Genomic DNA, 24,285 nt, shown 5'->3' with positions numbered 1-24,285 from the left:
TTTCCATTTACGCACTGCTCTCGTGTTTCTTTTGTTATGAGAAACTAAAGTCTGCTTTGAACATCCGTGCTTCTAACACTGCCATACTGCGTCTAACCAGACCAGATCTATCACGCGGCGTTTCGGTTTTGTGTGGGCGTGGGTTCGCGGACTCATAAAATCGCGTCGCAGAACTCCAGCGGTCCGCGAACCACCGTTTGAGGAACACTACCATACTGGGTCGTGTCATGAGGCGTTTGGTATAGGCTATGGAGTCCAGCAGTGGTGCTCTTTCTCTCTCTCTCTCTCTCCTACTCTCTACAGGCTCACATTAGAGCCTCCTGTCTAAAGATTTTCGTGACAATCGTATAACATTTTGTTTCCTGATTCCCCGCCAGCTCTCATCTTCGCATATGCATGTGACCTAACCATAGTCGTCCCGGACAAGACCTCCGGCTATTTCGTTTTTTACATCTTGGAGCTGTATTGCAGGGCAAGTGGGACTAGGCTAAAATGTTCCAAGAGCGCAGCATTGTATTTTGGTCATGCACTCTCCAAACTTCAACCTGCCTACGTCTTCCTCATCAGGACTGAAGGTAGGATCCTTGGTTTTTGCTTCAGTTCGATCGGAAGGCCTGTCAGACGCGAACTGCTCCAAAGCCCAAGAAAAGGCCAGGGCGCGGGAGTTGGGGAAACTTTTGTGTCCGCTCACAGCCCGAACTGCGATTACCCTTCTGTTCTCGATTTGGTCCTACGTCGCCGACAGACATCTCTGTCGGTAAGTACAGCTTCCTCTAGAAAGAATCCTTTGTCGTTTCCTCTGGAACGTAGCTACGGACTCTGTCGAAAGACCTATGGCGAAGTTGCCCAGAGACAAAGGGGGCATCGGCATCCCATATTTGGGCATTGTAGCCGCAGCTCTACACGTCAGGTGGACCCAGGTAGCATTGAACTCGGACATGTCCCTCACCAGTAGTCTGACTTCATTGTTTCTTAGCACTTGACTCCGCATTTCTGATCAGAAGGCGTATACTGTGTGACCAGGTCCAGCTGCCCATCTCCATTCTATGCTCAGGCAGCTAACAGCAGTGAGCGTCTCCGCCGCATATCAACGTTGTGTCAGTTCCTCTGAAAAGGCTAGTTAGGCTCCTCATTCCAGTCTTTCGCCTCGTCTCCGTCACTGTGAGCTCTCCAATGTTCGTCCTAGCCGGAAGTGCGTCACCGCTGACTTGGATGCGATCAGGGCCTCATTCATGCATCGCTTTGTCAGGGGATTTCTCTCTCTCACGACCAAGGCGTATAGACGAGCCGGCTTGCGAACAACCTGTTCAACGTGCGGGGGTCGTGAGGACTCTGTGCAATCCTTTATACAGTCACTTCTCCCAGCAGCTCTTTTGTGTCGAGCTGACCTGCTTCTGTTTTCGTTTGGGGGATACCAGACCGTTCGAAACTGCCCAGGCAAGCAGGTAATCATTTTGTCCTCTCGTGAAGTGCACACTCCAAGTATGGCCGTACATATAACAGCCAGAGCTGTTATATGTACGATGATGGGTCGATGGGTTGTATGACTCTGGGGCGAGGCAATTTTGGGTTCCAAGTTCCTTTTCTTCATTTGATAAATGTCACAGAACTGCAAACTGCAGCAGATGACGGTGCAGACGTAAAAAATGTCAACGTAATTTGATTTATAGGAAAGGCAAGGTGCAATATCTGTCACAGTTTTCGGCGGGCATCTGCACCATGTCGTAAAGAAAGGGAGGTGGGAGATAAAGAAAGAGAGAAAGAGGGGCCGGTAGTGCAGGGCCTTACGAAATAATTTCGACTTCTTCGCATTCTACAAGATGCTGACATCGCACCGCCCACGGACTCCTTTGCGTGTCGCTTCCATCGAAAAGCAGCCGCCGAGGCTAAGATCGAACCCAGGTATCCCGACTCAGTAGCCGAGAGTCTTAACCACTGAACCACCGCGGCGGATGGCGCAGCACTCGTGGTCTCCGGCTCCATGAGACCGCGAGTGTTGCCTGTGTGGCGTTGGTTGTCTGCAGTGTGCACGGTTCATTTATCTTTTATCGTTCAGTTTGTGGACCTTCATATTACCTCTACAGTTCGCTTGTTCATGTGATGATTTTATAAAATGTTTCCAACAGTGTACTTTATTAGTGTATTTTCGATGCCTGCGGTCGTGTGTGCGATCGTGTTGCCTCTGCACTACTTCTCCGACTGACATCTTTTGTTTTAGGACCCCAGGCACTCTCAAGCTGCTTAACTGTAGCTTTTCGTCTGGCGTTCATCACTGCAGTATGCATCCTGAAAGATAAACTCATACATTACACATTTGTATCGTTTGAACAGTATAACATTTGTTCGGGATGGAGCGTGCGCAGCACATGAGAAGATTGCGCGATTGGGAGAAGCGCTCAGTGGATATTGAGTTTGCTGGGGCCTTTGCACCACTTCACAACGTATAGCACCTAGTCTTTTCCTATGCCACTGTTCCCGCTGATGCATCCAACCGCTGTATTCCTCTGTATTTATTATAGCGCAATTTAAGATCCGTATACAGACTGAAAGGAGGACTTTGGTCTGGATCCAGAGAAAGCATACCATCTAGCCCCCCTTCAAGTTCTTTTAAAGTTGCTGTCTTCTCTCTTATAGCATCCTCGATCGCCCGCACCAGTGCGCACCGGGGCGCCCTGGTGCGCACCATATATCCTCGATCAACCGCACTGGTGCGCACCCGCTGTCCTCGATCTCCGGAAGCGCCCCTTGTCGGGGCAGTTTTTCGTTGCCCCGTCACGCACCCAGAAAATCGGTGGTTCGCAGGGGCGCAATCCCAACAAGCACTGCGGGACGCGCGCTGCAGAGAAGCCGCTTTGCCCTGCTCGACGTGCTCGCGTCTGCACGCTGACTGACGCGATGGAGAAAAATAGTACGGATGGTTGCTGCAATCGATAAATTGCTGCCAAGTTCATCTGGTTACGAAGACACGGTATGACAATCGACCTCACACAACATAAGCACGGTGAATGCCCAAAAGTCGACCAGTTTTTTCTTCGAGCCGATCATCTGGCGCCTCAACGATATCGATTGGCTAATTACGATTCCCTGCTTAACATAGCAGTGTGCAGAGCCTAGCTTTGACACGTCAAGCTTGTAACGTACGACATGTGGCTTTGAGACGTGAACTGTGTGATTTATATGTAGTTCCGGAACCATTTCTGGGTGAGTAGGCGTCTGCTACAATGTGATCGGCACGGCTATGAGAAGTCGGGCTTTTGAACTCAGCGGGGCCCTTAGCCACAGAAGACGGCTGAAGAACATGTCCTTTCATTTCTTGTTTTTGAGTAATCACGATTGTGTGCGTAATGATTGGATTTACCTCACCTACGGCATGCGAGAAACAAAAGTAGCGAACAAGCCGTCACCGTAATATTTGGCATAGCAGAAGTACACTCTATGTCATAATCGACCATGTAGCCGCTTTCATGACATCATTCAGTTCTCTTACAAACGTTGCCGAATGACGCCTCGTACCGTTGATATTGTTGCTTTCTACAACGGTGTGTGTGGAGCGCACGGTGTTTGGTGAGATTGCAGCAGACAATCAAATTCGCGCTCCAGAAGAAAGGTGTCGCTGCATGCATGCACCCGCGGGGTGCATTTTGTTCTCGATGTTGATCCTTCTCAGGGTGCCACCGCGGCGGTGCACAGGGCCCCGCGCCGGTTTTGGGGCGCACCCAGTGCGCGGTGATCGAGGATTCCATTAGTGGGGGTGTTGCCACGGGAGCCAGGCTTTGGGACCAGTGTTTATTTCCATAACTGGCTCAGAAGATAGCCGTGTCACTTCTGTTTTTGACGCGTCTTTAGCGACTGCCTACAACAAGGCTGAGCGCCCACATATCCGCACAAGGTCACGTGACCTCAGCCTAGTTAACCATTTGGTCATGCATTCGGTCTTTGTATTCCCTCTTTTCCGAGAGTCTTTACAAAAATTTGTTGTTGTTTTTTTTTTTTGTTCTTTTTAAGGTGGGGAAGGGAGTGTCGGGAAGCTCGTGGTTGTGTGAGAGCTTGTGACTTTACAGCACGCGTGTACTTACCTGATCTTGCTCCTGACCCCATGCCTCATTTTCATCTTCACTTTTACATTCGCTCCTACCATTCAACCAGAGCAGGGTATCCAGTTGGAACACCTTTTTGGTGAACATGCGTGGCTTTCTGTTCCTCTCTCACACAGCGAAGCAGTTATCGAGATGAAAAAAAAAGGTGTAAAGCATGTTTTTGAGGAGCTGTCTGTTGAGGTACTGTAGACCTTATTCCCTATCATGTTTAGTGGGCGGCAGTTGTGGCAAACCTGTACTGCGGCAGCCGCCATAAGGTTGGGCGGTTTGAAACTAAGAGCACAAAAAAAGTGTGTCCAACTCTTCGGCGCCGGTCTGCCGACCGTTGTAAGATTCGAGTGACTTGACTCCTCACTGCTGCGTGCCGCTCGCTTTTCGAGACACCCGAGACGCTTTGCAACACCGTCAAACCAGAGCTTTAACCAGGCGCCAACAAACGCTGCAGGCATCGATCTATCCCCTCCACCTCTCTCTGATGTTGCGTGCCATGGTTACCAGTAGAGCTGCAGTGCCGTCACGTGAACAAGCTCTATAGTCTTCATCATCATCATCATCAGACGGACTATGCCCACGACATGCAGGGCGAAGGTCTTTCCCATATTTCTCCAATAAGCCCGGTCTTGTGCTGTCTGCATCCTCTTGACCCCTGCGAACTTCTTAACTTGATCCGCCCACCTTACTTTGCCGCCTCCCGCGGCTTTCCTTCCCTTGAATCCAGTTTGTTATCCTAAGCAACCATCATTTGTCCTCTCTACGCACTACATGTCCTGCCTGTGTCCATTTTTTCTTCTTGATTTCCACTATAATATCAATAACTCAAGTTATTTCTCTGACCCACTCTGCGCGCTTCCCAACTTTAACGTAAAATCTACCCTTTTTCGTTCCATTGCCACCTGCGTTTCCTCAACTTTAGTAGAACCCTTTTCGCTAGCCTCCACGTTTCAGCCCCTATGTGAGTACAGGTAAGATGTAACTGTTGCATACTTGCCTCTTGAGCGATACCGGCAAGCTGCTATAGTCATAATCTGCGACTACTTGCCAAATGCGTTCCCCCCCAATCTTATTCTCCCAGTTATTTCCCTTTCATGGTCTGGATCTGCGGTTACTACTTGTCCTAAGTAGACATATTCGCCTACCACTTTCCAGTGCTTCGCTACCTATTGTGAATTGCTGTTCCTTTCCGAGGCTGTTGAACATTACCTTAGTCTTCTGCATATTAATTTTTAAGCCTACATTTCTGCTATTCCTGCCTAGGTCATCAATCATTATTTGCAGTTCTTCCCCTGAGTTACTTAGCAAGGCAATGTCATCAGCGAATCGCAGATTACTGAGGTATTCTCCATAAACCCTTAGCCCTAACTGCTCCCATTCAAGTCCCTGAATACTTCCTCTCAAGCAAGCTGTGAATAGTACTGGGGAGATCGTGTCTCCTTGCCTTTATGGGAATTTCGTTACTTTCTTTATGCAGAACTATGGTTGCTGTGCAGCCACTATAGATATCTTCCTGTACTTTCACATCGGCTCGTCTACCCCCTGATTTCGCAATGCTTGCATCACCACCGAGGTTTCTGCTGAGTCAAATGCTTTTTCGTAATCAATTAACTCTATGTATAAGGACTGGTTACATTCCGGGCATGTTTCTATCACGTGACTGATAGTATGAATATGATCAGTAGTAGAGTACCCTTTCAAAAACCTGACTGATATTTTGCTTGATTGATGTCTAAGATTGTCCTGATTCTGTTACCGATTACTTTAGTAAACACCTTATATGTAACTGATAGTAAGCTTAAGCTAATTTGTAATATTTCAGGTCCTTATCGACCCCTTTCGTATGCATTTAAGATAATGTCGGCGTTCTTCCATGATTCCGGTACCGCCGATGACACCAGGCATTGCGTTTATATACAGGGTGGCCAGTTTTTCTAGCACGATATCCCCCCCCCCCCCTCCCTCGTCCTTCAACAAACCTGTAGTTACTTGATCCCCCCCCCCCCCCCCAGCCGCTTTCTCCTTTTTCATATTTTTAAAGCTTTCTTAACCTGGTCATTCGTCACAGGCTGCTTTTTTTCTGGCTGCTTTTCACTACTGCCTATCTCATTATTGTCCTGACTACTTCGGCTACTGTACAGGTCAGTATAGCACTCCTCACATACTTTGACTATCCTGTACATTGCCCGTGATGACATTGCCCGTCTTGTCCTTTGGCGCAAAGATCTGATTTTTGCCTTTACCCAATTTCTTCTTCACCGCCTTAAGGCTGTCCCCGTTCTTTAGAGCATGCTCAATTTTCCCTATGTTATGCTTCCTTATGCCGGCCACTTTACGCTTATTGATTAGTTTTAATAGCTCTGCCAGTTATATTTTGTCTGTTGGGTCGGAAGCTTTCAGACTTTGGCGTTTCTTAATAAAATCTTTCGTATCCTTCGATAGTTTACGGGTATCCTCTCTAACTATCCTACCGCTTAGATTTACCACGTACTCGGTAATGATATTTCTGAAATTATTGTTCATTGCTTCTATGCTAAGATTATTATCTTCGGTTAAAGCTGAATGTCTATTCCATAGCGAGATCCTGAATTCTGCCCTCCCCTGCACTGCTAATACGTTGATGGACTTCTTTCTTACCAATCTGTTCCGTTGCCTCTTCAGATCTAGGCTAATTCGAGACCTTACCATCCTCTGGTATCGCACCTTTCCGATTACCTCTTCATACTGCATAGTGCCGGGGTTACAACACAGTATGAACCTAATTTCATTTTTTTGTCTCCCCGTTAGGGATTTTTCATGTCCGCTTCCGGTTCTTCTGTTTGCTGAAGAAGGTGTTCATAAGAATTGTGCTCTGCAAACTCAACTGGTAACTCCCCCCGGCTATTCCTAGAACTAATGTCATAGTCACCCACTGCCTGGTCTCCAGGCTACTTTTTCCCTAACTTGGCATTGAAGTCACCCATTAGTAAAGTATACTGCGTCTCTACTTTCCAATTGGCAATTCTACATCTTCGTAGAAGCTTTTGACTGCCTGGTCATCATGACTACATGTACGCGCGTAGGCCTCCACAACCTTCAGTTTATACCTCTTATTAGGCTTATTTACGATGCCTGCCTCCCTCTTATTAATTCTATAGAATTCCTCTATATTAACAGCTATAGTTTTATTGACAAGGAACCCTACTCCTAATCCTCGTCTCTCCGGTAAACCTCGATAACACAGTACATGTCTGCTATTCAGTATATTATATGCCTCTTTTGATCTCCTTATCTCACTAAGCGCTATCACATCCCATGTCCTATACCCTCAATTCCTCTAACAGTACTGCTAAACTAGCCTCACTAGCTAGGGTTCTAGCGTTAAACGTTGCCAGGGTAAGTTTCCAACGGCAACCTGTCCGCGGATCCAGAGATTCTTAGCACCCATTGCTGCGTTGCAGGTTTGACCGCCGCCGTGGTCAGTTGCTTCGCAGCCGCTGGGGACTGAGGGCCGTGAGATTGTTGGAGTATTCATAGAAGGTTGTGGCCAATTACTACACCAGGGTGGCCAAAACTTGTTCTGGTGAGGGAGTGCTTTTTCTTAGGTGTTCACCGGATAGGTCGCGCCCCAAACCGGTTTATGCAATTCCATCACCACGCCTTTTTTGTTTGTTTGTTTTCTAATTTGCTGGGGAATTGCGTGGCACCGTGATTCGAACCACGGTTTTATTGCACGCGAGGCGGATGTTCTACCTCTACGCCAGTGCTGCTCCATAGCTCTATGTTTAGCTCTATATAGTATACCTAGTGGGGAGTATTGCATCAATGTTGGAAAACTACTGATTCTGTCGTCCTCTCCGAAATCGGCGGTACCGCGGGGCAACCCGCTCTTCTCCTGAAATCTCCGATGAAGCTACGTTGCTCCATTCTGATCTTAAAGCGAGTGGCGATTTTTTTTTTTTCCTTCCGAACGTTATGCAGAGGTTTCTACGGCTGTAGTCGTGGCGATTGATTGGGAAAGTCTCTTCAGGGGAAGCTGGGGGAACCTTTAGCTTCACAGTGCGACTAGCGGAGTTGACTTCGAGCAGGCGAAGTGAGGGGACGTATTTTGAGCGTTCAACCCTGTTTCGCCGCTGCGTCAAGGAAACAATGGAGCGAACTTTGGAAAAGCGCAATGACGATGACGCGATGGGTTCATTACGATCAAGACAGTATACGGCAGTGATACTATGTGCAAATCGCGAGGGTTAAAAAGGCACATAATATTTACAGACGGCTTTGAAGACGTCCGAGACGTGCAACGATAACCGGCCGCATGTCGACGACGGTTACGGACGCTAATGTTAATTGCGTGCGTGCGTTACTGAACACTGAGAGACATTTAAGTGCCCACATGATTGCAGAAACGTTAGAGATTTAGAAATCGCACGTTGATAATATTGTCACTGTAAATTTCAAGGTGTACGTAAACCATGCCTGAAATTTTGAGCCCCAGCTGCACAAACGCGACGTCACGAGTTCTGCCCTGTGACAACGCTCTGCCGAACAGATCGCTCGCTCTCACGGAATTTTTAACCGGACAAGGCAAACGCACTTTCTCATTCACCATACAGCCCCGAACGCTAATCCTGCGAATTCTTCACTTTTCCGAGAGTGAAACTCGCGTAGAAAGAACGTCAATACGACACTGTGAAAGACGTACAAAGGGTAGCAACAAAGGTGCTCGCTAATATTTCAGAAAACGACTCTCAAGGTGCCGACAGACAGCGGGAAACTTGCTGGGCTCGATGTGTGAGTTACCAAGGCTCTTATATTTGAAGATTACTGAGTGTATTGAAATATATTGTCAAATAAACTTAGTTTTTCTACACCCACTCTCCTTAAATTCAGGACAGATGAAATGTTAGCGAACGCCTACGTTTTATCATCGCGTGGATACTTCGTCAGCAGCATGTCGACAGCGAAGGTTAGAGGAAATGATCCGAAAAAAAGGAAACTTTACAACAGAAAAAAAACAAAACAAAAACGCTAGAAAGTCGACTTGTTTTGTCAAAGTGTGGCCCTTAGCACTGGAGGCAGAAAAAGGGGATTTATAAGGTGCAGCAGTGGCGTAGAGGTAGAATATCCGCCTCGCATGCAAGAAGACCGTGGTTCGGTGCCGTGCAATTCTCCAACGGATAAAAAAAAAAAAAGATAAAAAAGATCCGCGTGTCATTGGAATTGCATAAACAGGACTGTGTGCGACCTGATGTCGGTGAACACCTCCGGAAACGCCCTCCCTCACCAGAACAGGAGTTGGTCATCCTGGTGCAGTAATTGGCCGCCACCTCCCATGATTAGTCCTACAAAACCCCGGCCCTCAGTCACCAGCGGCTGCGGAACAACTGACCACGGCGGCGGTCAGACCTGTCACGCAGTGGGGGGTACTAAGAATCTCTGGCTCCGCTGGACAGGCCGCCATTGGAAACTGACCCTGGCAACGTTTAACGCTAGAACCCTAGCTAGTGAGGCTATAGTTTAGAAGTGCTGCTAGACGACCTAGTGGGTATGAAATGGGATGCCATAGGGCTTAGTGAGGTTAGGAGGCCGAATGAGGCATATACTGTACTGAAGGATGGCCATGTACTGTGTTATCGAGGTTCACAGGAGAGGCGAGAACTATAGGGTAGGTTTCTTTGTCGAAAAGTATATAGCTTGTAATATAGATGAATTCTATAGCATTAATGAGAGGGTGGCAGGCATCGTAATTAAGCTTAATGAGCGGTATAAACTGAAGGTTGTACAGGCCTATACGCACCTACATGTAGTCATGGTGACCAGAATGTTGAAAGCTTCTACGCAGATATAGAATTGGCAATGAGAAAAGGAAAGACGCAGTATACTGTACTAATGGGCGACTTCAATGCCAAGGCATAGAAAAAGCAGGCAGGAGACCAGGCAGTGGGTGCCTAAGGCATTGGTTGTAGGAATAGCAGGAGGGAGTTACTAGTTGAGTTTGCAGAACGCATTAACTTAGGAATCATGAATACCTTCTTCTGCAAACGGAAGAACCGGAAGTGGACATGGAAACGTCCTAACGGGAAGACTAAAAATGAAATGAACTTCATACTGTGTTCTAACCCCGCCATTATGCAGAATGTACAGGTAATCACATGGTCTTACTGATTGGTTTCCGATTGAGAAAGGGGTGAGGCAAGGCTGCATACTGTCGCCCTGCCTATTTAACCTATATGCAGAGTGCATCATGAGGAAGGCCGGTCTGGACGAGTCATCAGCTGGAGTGAAGATTGCTGGAAAACGTATCAACAACCTTAGATATGCGGATGATACCACTTTAATGGCAGAAAGTGAAGTGGAACTCAAGAGACTACTGATGCGCGTACAAGAAGAGAGTGAGAAGTTTGGGCTTAAACTGAACATTAAAAAGACGAAGATCATGGCGTCTTGCCCTATCAAGTCCTGGAGCATCAATGGACAAGAAGTGGAAGCTGTGACAGATTTTCTGTTCTTGGGCGCCAAGATTACCTCGGAAGGAGACTGCAGCCATGAAATTAGGAGACGCCTGCTTCTGGGAAAGAGAGCAATGGTTAGCCTTGACCGCCTAGTAAAGAGCAGAGACATTAGTCTGCCAACCAAGATCCGTATAACCCGTGCTATGGTCTTTCCAGTTGTGATGTATGGATGCGAGAGTTGGACTGTGAAAAAGGCTGACCGCAGAAGAATTGACGCGTTTGAATTGTGGTGCTGGCGAAGACTCTTAAGAGTTCCTTGGACTGCCAGAAGATCAAATCAGTCGATATTGTCGACCATAAACCCTGACTGCTCATTGGAGGGTCAAATTCTAAAGTTAAAGCTCAGCTACTTTGGTCATCTGATGAGAAGAGAGGAGTCGCTGGAGAAAGATTTGATGTTGGGAAAGGTTGAGGGTCGCCGGAGAAGGGGTAGGCAGCGAACGCGATGGTTAGATGGCATTCTCGAGGCATTGCAGATGAAGCTATGTGATGTTAAGAAGATAGTGAGAGAACGGAAAGCGTGGCGTGACATGGTCCATAGGGTCACGAAGAGTCGGACACGACTGAACGCCTGAACTGAACTGAACTGAACAGGTAATCAGGAAAGTGCGATGTAGTGACCACTGACCACAGGATGGTCTCGAATTAGTCTAAATCTGAAGAGGGGACGAAATCGATTAGTAAAGAAGAAGTTCATCTACGAATTAGCGGTGAGGGGAAGGGAATAGGAGTTCAGGATCTCGGTACAGAATAGATACTCAGCTTTAACCGAGGAGATGACATTAGCCTAGAAGCAATGAACAGTAATTTCAGAGATATCATTACCGAGTGCGCTGCCGAAGTAGGCGGTAGGATAGTTGGAGAGGATACCGGTAAACTGTCTAAGGAGACGAAAGATTTGATTCAGAAACGGCGAGGTCTGAAAGCTTCCAATCCAACAGATAGGATATAGCTGGCAGAGATATCAAAGCTAATCAATAAGCGTAAAGTGGCCGATGTAATGAAGTACGACATGGAGAAAATTGAGCATGCTGTAAAGAAAGGGGGAAGCCTTAAAGCGATGAAAAATAAATTGAGCATAGGCAAAAATCAGATGTATGCGCTAATGGACAAGGCAGGCATTGTCATCACGAATATGGACAAGATAGTCAAAATATCGAAGCTGTTCTATACTGATCTCTACAGTAGCCAAAGTAGTCAGGACAGTAATGAGGTTGGCGGTAGGGAAAAGCAGTCAGACGTTCCGCCATTGACGAAGGACGAGGTTAAGAAAGCATTAGAAACTATGAAAAGGGGGAAAACAGCTGGAGAGGACAAGGTATACTATATATTTGTTGAAGGAAGGGGGGGGGGGGGATATCGTGCTAGAAAAACTGGCCACCCTGTATACGCAGTGTCTGATGTCATCGACGGTACCGGAACCAGGAAAGATCGGAAACATTATCTTAATTCATATGACACGGGACGCTAAGGACCTGAAATATTACATACTAATCAGCTTACTGTCAATTACGTATAAGGTATTTGCTAAGGTAATCGCTAATAGAATCAGGACAACCTTAGACTGCAATCAAGCAAAAGATCAAGCCGAATTTTGGAAAGGGTACTCTACTATCGATCTACTATCGAAGAGAGGATACCATCAAATAGGTGATAGAAAAATGTTCAGAATGTAACCAGCCCTTATACATAGCATTCATTGATTATGAAAAAGCATTCGACTCAGTTGAAACCTCGGCGGTGATATAGGCATTGTGAAATCAGGGGGTAAACGAGCCGTATGTGAAAGTGCTGGGAGATATTGCCGCGAGCTGTTTAAATCTTTATTTGTTGCTGTTCGACAGCATGCGGCCTTATCATTGTTATTCTGGCGCGCTTATTAATTCTGTATCCCGTGTTTGTTCATGCTCGTTGTCGCGATACGACGCGTCATCATTTTCTTTGTCGCCAACGATGCGCCGAGGTCTGTCTCGAAGATTCCGATCACTCGCGTATGTTTCTACAATGTTCCAGGGTGTTCTACTAGCAGTTTGCGACGTTATCTAGATTGTTCTGAGCAGCCTTTAAATTGAGCGTTGACGAGTGCGACGGGCATTCTTTGTTCGACGATCGACGAGCGCGTTTACAGCCGCCGAGTTGCTTAGTTCTTTTGCGGGCGTAATGACGTCAGTACAATAAAGAGTTATTTCAGTACCATCATGCCTGTGTTTTTTTTTTTTTTTTTGGTGTCAACGGCCTTGTCACCGCTACGTGATATTTTGTGAGGTGCTGCCTTTGATCCTTCAAGCGAAGACCCCAGCATTGTTCCTGTTACCCTGGGGGACCAGCCAACAGGCCACCGAACCAGTCGCCGGCTTCAAGGGCTCCAACCTGAACACGGTCTGCTGCCGGACCCCATTCGATCTCGGAAGGCATCGACGCTGACAATGGCCCAGTCTACAGCACTGTTCCCGCGATGTGATTCTGGGCATTTATTTTCTGAACGAACATCGAGCGATCATCGACCTCCGATCCAAACTAATCAAGCTCTCGACCGACAAAGTCATACCTGCTACGATAAATTCGGCGCATCACGTCGCTCTCAACGTCCTCGACGGAGAATTGACCGTACCGCCCCAATCACGTGTCATCGTCCCTGTGGTTGCAACATAAGTCGAAATCACGGAAGGGGTTGTCGAAGGAAACACTCAGTTGTTACTGGATAGAGGACTTGGCATCACAAGAGGCATCGTCCGTTTCCGTCATGGACAAGCTGATGTGCTCGTCACAAACTTCACCGACGAATACCGGCACCTGAACAAGGGCATGACGATTGCTTTCCTTGACGAGCTAGCGAAAACCCGAGAAGTCTTCGCCCTCCCCAGCCGAAGACGATGCACCCAACCAAGCCAAGCAGCCCAATTTCGATATTAACCCAGAGCTCCCCCGAGACAGACAAGACCGGATTCGCACTCTTGAAAACTACAGCGAGTGCTTTTCTTCAGCGTCGAAGGTGCGGCAAACTCCGTTGACAAAGCATCGCATCATCACGGACGAAAACACTCGACCGCTACGTCAAAGCCCCTACCGTGTATCGCCACGAGAACGCCAGGCCATACGCGATCAAGTTGAGGAAATGCTGCGTGATGACGTGATCCAGCCATCCAACAGCCCCTGGGCGGCACCGGTCGTTTTGGTGAAGAAGAAAGACGGCACACTTCGCTTCTGCGTCGATTACCGCCGCTTGAATAGCATAACTAAGAAGGATGTCTGCCCACTTCCCCGCATCGACGACACACTGGACCGGCTCTGCAATGCAAGGTACTTCTCATCGATGGACCTGAAGAGCGGATAATGGCAAATTGAGGTCGACGGAAGAGATCGCAAGAAGACCACATTCATCACACCAGATGGCCTTTTCGAGTTCAAGGTGATGCCATTTGGCCACTGCTCCGCACCAGCGACGTTTCAACGAGTAATGGACACTGTGCTGGCGGGCTTGAAGTGGTAAATTTGCCTGGTATACTTGGATAATGTCGCTGTCGTCTCGTCAAACTTTGAAGACCACCTGAAACGGCTGCAGACAGTGTTGGAAGCCGTGAAATCATCGGGACTAACGTTAAAACCAGGGAAGTGCCACTTCGCCTACGAGGAACTGCGGTTCCTAGGTCACATCGTTAGCAAGGATGGCATAGAGAAACATACCTACGTAAAGAGCGGACACTCGAGCCTTTTCGCGGCCGAGCAAGCAAGGGTCTGACCACCCGCGAGGCGGCGTAGCGATGTTTGCTTCCACTCCACCTCAAAGGTAGATAGCTTATCATACGTACACTGACTTGCATCAAAGCGTATGCTTTCCTTGCTCTTTCCATATAAACATTGATGCTGAGCCGGTCATGTGCCGCCGGTTACGCCCACCTCACCGTGCTTTTCAATGCATCACCTCGTTTGGCCGGTAACTTATTTCCTTTTGTCTGCAGAAATAATTTTGCTCATTTTTAGCTACGAACGCTTTTAGCAAGTCGTTTGTTGCGCAACGTGACCTTATTTTGCACGTGTAACATAGAATAGGAGTCGTGACACACTTTCAGTGTGCAGTTACTGTATCTTTTTGGATCGTGTTTTTCTGAAGAACTTGTGCATTACTTCGATTGCATACTTTTTTAAGGCAGCTTTAAGACAAAGAATTTTTCGGTGGCTCCGATGTATCTTAACACAAACTTTTATTCGGCAGTACAAGAACTGTGTGTTGCGCATTTGGGATCGTTTTGTGAGTGATGTTTACTTCGCTGTGTTTGCAAAAAGCATGGGTTTTTGCCGCTTTGTAAGCACCATTTTTACATGCCGAATTCCTTGTCATGACTAAAGCATTCTCGTTGGGGTCTAAAAAGCGCTGCTGCCTGTTCAGGGCCTGCATTTTGACATCTACTGCTCTTAGTCGCTAATAGTGGATTCCCTGTAATACTTTGCCATATGGGCAGAGGGCAATTTTGTCCGCGATCATGGGTATAAGCATAGCATTGGGTTACTTTTATGTATTCAGTATGGTGTGTTTAAATTTGTGAACAGCCTACTGATCAAGGCTGATTTATAGAAATTCCGCGCGGGCTGTGCCTGCATTTTTTCCTCCTTACTTGTGTCTACCAGTTCACAGCTCCTTTTCTGTTGTTTTCACGGGTGATGTTTTAGAAGAAAAACACGCAGCCGGTATGCAAAATTTCTTCATCGTAATACTGTTCCGCGTGCTTCACCATACCTTCAATCTTGTTGCTCTTCGTAATAGGATGTATTTTATAATGTGTGTGATCCAGTATTCTTCCTGTGCCATTCAATATGTGAGCAAGAAAATAAACTTTTTTTTAAGGAACCACTGCCTCCTTGTGTGCCACTGAGAAAAGCGGTTCAATAACGGCAAAAAAATACGATAACAACAGCTATGATCGCATTATTCTAACCTGCATGAACTAATTCAGCCACGGTTATGTTCTGTGAGAACCTTGCCGGTATTTCCAGTAAATAGGTTGCGATCCGCTATTTTAATACGTCCGTATGCATGACATCGTTAAAGCACTTACGCGCAACTCCGGACAATGTAGTTGAATATTTTAACACCTGAAGGTAAGTCAGAATTGAAAACATTTCCATCGAAAGCGAAACCGAAACAGCAAATCACGTGCCGAAAATCTCGGAGGACGAAATTAGCGGTCTGACCAGCCGCTCGGGGCGCTGGTGCTGCTCGGCCGCAGGGCCCTATGGAAGTGTCCGCTCTTTACGTAAGTATGTTTCTCTATGAGGATGGTGTTTGTTCGGCCAGACCCGGAGAAAACAGCTGCAATCGCACAATTTCCACCGCCTGCTGACAAAAAAGCCGTGCGCAGGTTCCTTGGGCTGTGCACTTTTTATCGATGATTTGTCAAATTTTTCGCGCATCGCCGAATCGTTGACGCAGCTTACAAAGGCTGACGTACCTTTTAAATGGGAAGCGCCGCAAGGAGCAGCCTTCGACGAACTTAAGCGTCCCCTCCTGTGCTTGGCCACTTTGATGAAAACGCCGAGACCGAAATTCACACCGACGCAAGCAGTTTGGGCCTAGGAACCGTTCTCGTCCAGAAGAGTGCCGGGCTGGAGAAGGTAATCGCCTACGCTAGCAGGTCCCTCACTAAAGCCGAAGTCAATTACTCGACGACCGAGAAGGAGTGCCTCGCGATCATCTGGGCCATTTCTAAGTTCCGTCAATACCTATACTGTCGACCATTCAAGGTGACCACACGTGCTCTGCTGGCTGGCTAATTTTAAAGACCCCTCCGGCCGCCTTGCCTGAGGGAGCCTAAGACTTCAAGAATTTGACGTTACAGTCTATAAGTCGGGCCGCAAGCATTTAGACGCAGACTGCTTATCCCACACTCCCGTCGACGTTCCTCCGAAGGACAATGACGACGATGCCTTTCTGGGACCAGTAAGCGACAGCAGCTTTGCACAACAACAGCGATCAGATCCTCAGCTGAAAGCCCTAGCGGATTACTTGGAAGGCAAGACCACTTCTCCTCCTGCTGTGTTTCGGCGTCAATTGTCGTCGTCGTTCGCCTTAAGCAATGACGTCATCGTAAAGAAGACCTTCGCTCCCATCAAGACAGCGCATCTTCTTGTCGTGCCTAAGAACCTCAGACAGTAAATTCTTCATGCGTTGCACGACGAGCCAAGAGCAGGGCACCTCGGTTTTTCGCGCACGTTGCATCGAATCCAGAAGTACTATTGACCGCGACTGCCTGCCGACGTTGCCCATTACGTAAAAACGTGCCGTGAGTGCCAGCGACGCAAGACGCCGCCGATCAGGCCAGCTGGGCTGCTGAACCCGATACCGCCCCCAACCTTGCCCTTTCAACAAATTAGGATGGATCTTCTCGGCCCCTTTCCATCTTCATCTGCGGGTAACAAGTGGATCATCGTGGCCACCGACTACCTTACCCGATACAACGAAGCAAAAGCACTGCCCAATGGTATCGCGGCAGAAGTCGCAAAGATTTTTGTCGAACGAATTATCTTGCGACACGGCGCCCCAGAAGTCCTCATCACGGAAAGGGGGAACGGCATTTACGGCAGAGCTTACGCAAGCCATCCTAGAATGCAGTCATACAAGTCATCGACGAACTACTGCGTGCCACGTCCCCAGACAAATGTACTTACGGAGCGTCTCAACAAAACTATTGCGGATATGATTGCAATGGATGTCGACGCCGAGCACAAGACATGGGACGCCATTCTACCCTAGGTCATCTTCGCTTATAATACCGCCGTCCAGGAGACAACCAGATCGTCCCCATTCAGCCTTGTGTACGGCAGGGAGCCCACGAAGACGCTAGACGCAATGCTGCCACACGTAACCGATGAGGATAACCTTGACGTCGCCGCCTACCTTCAACGTGCAGAGGAAGCCCGAAGACTCGCCCAAATGCGCATTAAAGATCAGCAACAAACCGACGCCCGACGTTACAACTTACGACGACGCGATGCTGAGTGCAAGCCGGGAGATCGTCTGGGTTTGGACGCCGATTCGCTGCCGCGGACTGAGCGAAAAGCTTTTACGCCGATACTTCGGCCCGTGCAAGGTGCTTCGCCGACTAGGACGATTGAACTACGAGGTCGTTCCCGACGGCGCGGCAGCATCGCAGCGGCGCCCAGTGCATCCAGAAATCGTGCATGTTGTAGGCCTTAAGCCACATTACTCGCGCTAAAGGCTATTCATGTTTGCTTTGCAATGTTGATGTTAATTCATGTCTGTTTATTTTAAAACATCGAGGCGATGTTTTTTTAAGGGGGGGAGTAATGCCACGAACTGTTTAAATCTTTATTTGTTCCTGTTCGACAGCCGCTTGCATACGGCCTTATCATTGTTATTCTGGCGCGCTTATCAATTCTGTATCCCGTGTTTGTTCATGCGCGTTGTCGCGATACGACGCGTCATCATTTTCTTTGTCGCCAACGATGCGCCGAGATCTGTCTCGAAGATTCCGATCACTCGCGTATGTTTCTACAATGTTCCAGGTTGTGCTACTAGCAGTTTGCGACGTTATCTAGATTGTTCTGAGCAGCCTTTAAATTGAGCGTTGACGAGTGCGACGGGCATTCTTTGTTCGACGATCGACGAGCACGTTTGTTGCTATCACCCGCCGCCGAGTTGCTCAGTTCTTTTGCGGGCGCAAGTCAGCCCAATAAAGAGTTAATTTCAGTACCATCAAGCCTGTGTCTTCTTTTGGTGTCAATGGCCTTGTCACTCACCACTACGTGACAATATATATAGTGGCTGCACAGCAACCATAGTTCTGCATAAAGAAAGTAACAAAATTCCCATAAAGAAAGGTGTTAGGCAAGGAGACACGATCTCCCCAGTACTATTCATAGCTTGCTTAGAAGAAGTATTCAGAGACATGGAATGGGAGCAGTTAGGGATAAGGGTAGATGGAGAATACCTCAGTAATCTGCGATTTGCTGATGACATTACCTTGCTAACTCGAGGGATGAAATGCAAATAATGACTGATGACCTAGACAGGAAAAGCAGAAAGGCAGGCTTAAAAATCAATATGCAGAAGAATAAGGCAATGTTCAACAGCCTCGGGAAGGAACAGCAATTTACGGTAAGCAGCGAAGCACTGGAAGTAGTAGTGGAATATGTCTACTTAGGACAGGTAGTAACCGCAGATCCGGAGCATGAAAAGGAAATAAGAAGAATGAGATTGTGATGGAGCGCATTTGGCAAGCACTCGCAGATTATGACTAGCAGCTTGCCAGTATCGCTCAAGAGGAAAGTATACAACAGTTGCGTCTTACCTGTACTCACCTATGGGGCTGAAACGTGAAGGCTAATGAAGAGGGTTCTGCTTAAGTTGACGACAGCGCAGATGGCTATGGAACGAAAAATGGTAGGGGTAACATTAAGAGATAGGAAGCGTGCATAGTGGATCAGAGAAATAACTCAAGTTACCGACATTCTAGTAGAAACCAAGAAGAAGAAATGGTAATGGGCAGGACATGTAGTGCGGAGAGGATAACCGATGGTCGCTGAGGGTAACAAACTAGATTCCAAGGGAAGGAAATCGTAGTAGGGGGCGACAGAAATTTAGGTGGGTGAATGAGTTTAAGAAGATCGCAGGGGTCAAGTGGATGTAGCTAGCACAGTACCGGGTTAATTGGAGGAATATGGGTGAGGCCTTCGCCCTGCAGTGGGTATAGTCAGGCGGGTGATGATGACGATGAAGGTGAATTATGGTGATGGCGGCGGTAAAGTGAAGGTTCGACAATACCTCCTATTCGTGGCTCTTCCGTGCAAATAATCCATTCAATGTATTTTTTCAATCCGTATTTGCACTTGATAATGGTATTATCCATCAATTTCAGCAAGAAAACACAAACCAATACGGCGTGATAGGTGCCCCAGTCGTAACCGAAGAGGGAGTATTATCACTGCTGTTAAACCTAGACGACAAGAAGTGCAGCGGTCCTGACGGAATACCTAATGTCTTCTTCAAACGATATGCCCAACCTATAAGCAAGTAGTTATGCCTTGTGTTCAATAAGTCTATCCGCGAGCGCTGCCTCCCTAGAGAATGGAAAGTTGCAAAAATATTACCAGTTCATAAATCCGGTATAAGTCTTGCCAATCAAATTACAGGCCCATTTCTCTTATTTGTACTTCCTGTAAATTGTTAGAACACATACTAAAATCAATTACAGAGTTCATTGAGTCAAACATATTCTTCATCCTCACCAACACGGCTTCAGGCGCGGCCTTTCTACTGTCGCACAACTTGTTGAGATTTTACACAATTTTGCTAAAGCAACAAATGACCAAACACAAATAGATGCAATCTTTCTAGACTTCTCCAAGGCTTCCGATCTAGTGTGCCATACTAAACTGCTGCAGAAATTAAATCATACATTAGGAGATGTGCCTATAGTACAATGGATCGCCAACTATTTAACTGACCGTCGCCAGTTTGTACAACTCGGTGACCACATTTCAGATACTGTCCCGGTGCTTTCTGGTGTACCGCAGAGCTCTGTTCCAGTCCCAATTCGGTTCCTTCTCTTCATTAATGACATTGCCAATCAGACAAAATCCAAACAAAGGCTGTTCGCTCATGTGAAAGGGTGATGCTATTTTCTGCGTTTTCGTATTCTTTGTATTCCTTTTTCCAGTGCATTGTCACATTGTCTGAATATTTCCCAGTGTTCTTATATTTTTTTCACAATGTTATGCCTTGTTGACTGCATGTCTGCAACAAAAAACAAACTCACTTCTGTAAAAATTCCTGAAGGGATTGGCAGTATATTTAAATTAAAAAAATGCTGTAATAAGACCAGGAAATAAGATCGCCGTCCGAGCCAACTGAATATAACTGGCTTGTCAGAATCAACTCGAAGGCAATACCTTTTAAGCCCTAACCTAGTCGGATGCGATGCCGCCGACTATATATGTAAGAACACCGTACGAAGTGTAGTAGCATGCCAAGCCGCTTGAATTTTTAATGTTTAACCACTACATTTTTCGAGGAGCATGAAAATTCCATGTGAGAAAACGTTAATTGGTCTTGTTCAACCGGCGCGAGATTCATCACCTGACGTTAACTGCAGACATCGGGATGGACGGGTCTCCACTTATATAGTATAGTACTTATATAGTATGGTCTGCTGCCCAAAAATAATAAAAAATAATATGCCTCTGCTCGTGCCACTAGGTCTCCATGTACAGGAGCCCTCGAAAGTTTTCAGAAAAAGAAAGCCGCGGGAAGCCAAATATTTATCGGTGCCTTCAGGTACATTGTCGGTTATGCAGGCCGCGCAGAGTGTTGAAGAACACACGGTTGAGATCGCACCTTTCTTATGTCTTCATGTAATGAAGCTTTTTCGTGGCTTCTGTGTTCCAAAAATATAGAATTGAGGAGAAAATGCAAGAAAACGTATCGAGGCAGCGCGCCAGTATAGTGAAAGAAAACAGAACGGTTAGGAACATAAAAATGCTTAGCATTGTTTTATTTTATGCAACATAATTTTTTACACAGAGCGACTAGTTTAAGTTCAATGGCAGTGTTCCCCGACCCCAAAAGCCTCAAACATGATGCTCTAAGAAAACAATTCTAGACTGCGCTGCTCAAGTAAACAACACATTTGACGTCACACAGTGAGGTTGCACAGCCAACAAAATTGGTCTGATAATATAAAAATGGCAGTGTTACAGGAGAAAATGCAGCACATATTATTGAAGAGAGAAAGAGAACTGCTTGCATATTTTGCATAAGCAAGAGTGGTGCAGATGTGTGTAGTGACGATGTATGTCTGTTTCAGCTCTTGACCTGCTCGCTGTTCGCAGCAAAATAAGAAGAAACGCTGAGCCGAAAGAAAGGTTATTAAATAGAGTGACAAGTTCTTCGCTGGCACCCGTGCGGCGCTTTTGTCGCTGTCGAACTTGTGAGACAGCACTAGCTGAATCGCGCAAGCCTTCTCAGTTTGCCTATTAGAACAGTCACTCGTCAAATGCCTTCGCGAATCTGTAAATGTGTGTGCGACTTTGACTTGGCAGTTCGCTGCTAGGGCAGTTTTACATACTAGCATCGAGTCTAGACAAAACAAAACAAAAAAGCACCGTTTAAGTTCAAGAGCTTTGATGAAAACATGTACAAATGCGCCCTTTACTATCCTGCAACAAAACGGCAAGAAGACAAGCTGGGTTCCACCAGTGCTGATGAAAGGAAAACAAAAAAGGAGTAGAAAACAGTAACAACAACAACAATAAAAATTCTTCTAATTAGGTGCGAAAAAAAAAAGAGAAGAACGCACATGCATCGTGTCGCGCTTTAGGACCTGATTCCACTGTGTTATTAGAGTGGGTCCTTAGCTCTCCTGTTGGGCACTGTCCGTCGTTCTGCAATTTCTTGACATCTCTCTTCTTTGTTTTGTTTTTTTTTTTTCATTCTTGCGCCTAGAAGCCGATGTTTGAGTCCTTGATGCATACAGCACAGCGACTAACACGGTTGCGAAGCTTGCCGGCCTTAAGCGTTTCGCTGACGGGCCGCTCGAACTGGAAGTCCTGCTCAATGGTGGACAACCAGAAACTGAGCTTGTTGGCGAAGTAGTGGCACGTGCCGCGGGCACCATTACACTCGATGAACGGCGTGGCCCGGAAGTCCTCGAGGCACGAGCCGGGACTGGACAACGACTGGCCGCCTCCCTCGGCACCGGCAGCCGTGTGCTGCAGGTATGAAGAAAAGGAGCGCTTCAGGCACGAGCTCCCAGTGCGTCCTAAGGTGTGCCCCAGGGCGTGCCCAAATAGTCTGATTCGACAGGATGATCAAATTTCAGCTTCTGAACCGTGTACGACTTGAATTGCTCAAGCGAACCCCAGATGTGACAAAGATTTACATTCCCGTTGTGAAACGAAGCGGCCAGGTGCTATCGCAAACGCGCGGTACCACGAAAGTTAGCTGCACCAAAGCGCAAATAAGTTTGGCAGGCTTTTCCGTGTCTTTCGGGGCCTTGCTCGAAATGAAACAAAACGCGTTTACGCTGCCTCGTTATTCTTTCACTTCGTGACAATAGATATCCGTTCTGGCTTTTCGCCACAAATATCTTCATAATTAAGAACTGTCACCTTATGCACTTGTCATAAACGGCCGGATAGCCACTAGTACCACGAAGTGCCACAGTTGTGTTTCATTTGGAGTGCGGGTGCAGCTGTTTCATACTCGCTTGATTAAGGTCTAACAGGAAAACGGTACATGAAAAGAAAATTCCCCTGCGGAGGGGCGTCCGAGGTTCACAGTTTCGCTGGAATGCTTTATTTTTCAGCGTTTAGAGACTAACTGAAATGGTGTTCTAGCTTCGTGACACTGAAACACACACACACACACAAAAACATCAGTTCCACTTAATTAGATGCTCAAGGCAAGAAAGTAAATATTGGTTACGGCTGTTGGCCTTCCACTGCTCATGCTCATGAAAACACAAGAAATAAAGTAACTTGTAAGCTTAAGACGACGCCCCTTTTGCAGATATATATATATATATATAAAGAAGAAATCACCGATGATAGAATAGTATGGCAGAGACACTCTGCACTCACCATGGCAAAGCTGTAACCAATCCAGAGCTGATTCCATCCTCCAGACGGACACTCAGGAATAGACATGGACTGGCTATGGACGGCTATGACGTTTGCCGGAGCTTCGCAGACCACACAGCGACTGATATACTGCCTGATGGTGTCCTCTCCTACCGGCATCATCGGTATCGGGGCGTTCGTAGAAAGCCAGTAAGATTTGTCGTTTCGGCTAGCGTAGTTGCACACGCTGTTGAAGTCGCAAAACAGGAACGGCATGGTGCTAAACCTCCTGAGGCAGGAGCCGGCATAACCTGTGAGGAGAAGGGCGGAAGTGAATTGAGGAACTCCCACCGCAAGTTCTCTCAGAAAGACAGTTTTTTTTTCAAAGTTTTCCTTGTTCCGATCAGAGAAATATAATAAAAGTCACCGCTTCCAAAAATTACTATCAAGGAACACAAGTTTGTACCATATGAGCTGTGAGCACGTCCTATCTCTGAGACAATACTGGCACCTACATACAAGTCGCTGCTTTCAAATTCATCGAGCTGGATGTATAAACGGTTTGTCGTTCTTCCTTCAGTACGTTTCGTCTCGTCACTTTGTTTCAAACGTACCGAGCGGTTACTTGAACGCAGGATGGTGTCATTTGAGTTTTGCGTTCAGCTATTATATACGGTTGTAGAAGTAAGATGAGTCAGTGATGGTCCCTTCTCAAAATGACAGCGCAATTACGAAGACTGAAGAAAATTAGGTTCAAGACGGGCGTTGTCTACCTTTCTTTGGTCCTCGTGTTTTAAGCTGCTTTCTGAACAACAGCTATACTCTTTTGCAACTGAGCACGTCAAATGCACTTTGTTTTGTTAGCTGTGTCTACGTTACTCCAGAAAATGCATGTTGATTGCCAATGCAGTCATGCTATTGAACGAAGAAAAGTGTCCACGAAGATAATGTACAAAATGCACGCAGCTGACCACGTTATCTGTAGCTATGCTGTTAGTGGGAGAACGGCAACATACCCTTTTAGCACCAGCCGCTGTAGAGAAAAGAGGCTGCGTGGGCCTAAACATCTAAAGCGGCGTAGCTAGTGTTCGCAAGAAAAGCAACAAGGGCGGACAGTGACTGATCGCTGGCTG

General features: G+C 46.9%; 1 protein-coding gene across 1 annotated transcript in view; it reads right to left on the bottom strand.

The window, feature by feature from the left end:
- Nucleotides 1-21,998: 21,998 nt before the first annotated feature.
- The window catches only part of Col4a1 (Collagen type IV alpha 1), a 53,332-nt gene continuing 51,045 nt past the window's right edge, over nt 21,999-24,285 (bottom strand). Inside the window, exons 37-38 of the mRNA XM_084588415.1 lie at nt 23,174-23,463; nt 21,999-22,303 (exon numbers count right to left, since the gene is read on the bottom strand). Coding sequence (XP_084444541.1) covers nt 22,034-22,303; nt 23,174-23,463 — 560 coding nt within the window. The 3' untranslated portion in view covers nt 21,999-22,033. The remainder of the gene's footprint in view (nt 22,304-23,173; nt 23,464-24,285) is intronic.

The sequence above is a fragment of the Amblyomma maculatum genome, chromosome 1, assembly GCF_055883805.1.
Source record: "Amblyomma maculatum isolate TAMU_Amacu chromosome 1, ASM5588380v1, whole genome shotgun sequence".
NCBI classification, from domain to species: domain Eukaryota; kingdom Metazoa; phylum Arthropoda; class Arachnida; order Ixodida; family Ixodidae; genus Amblyomma; species Amblyomma maculatum.
This window is presented reverse-complemented; position numbering and strand designations above follow the sequence as displayed.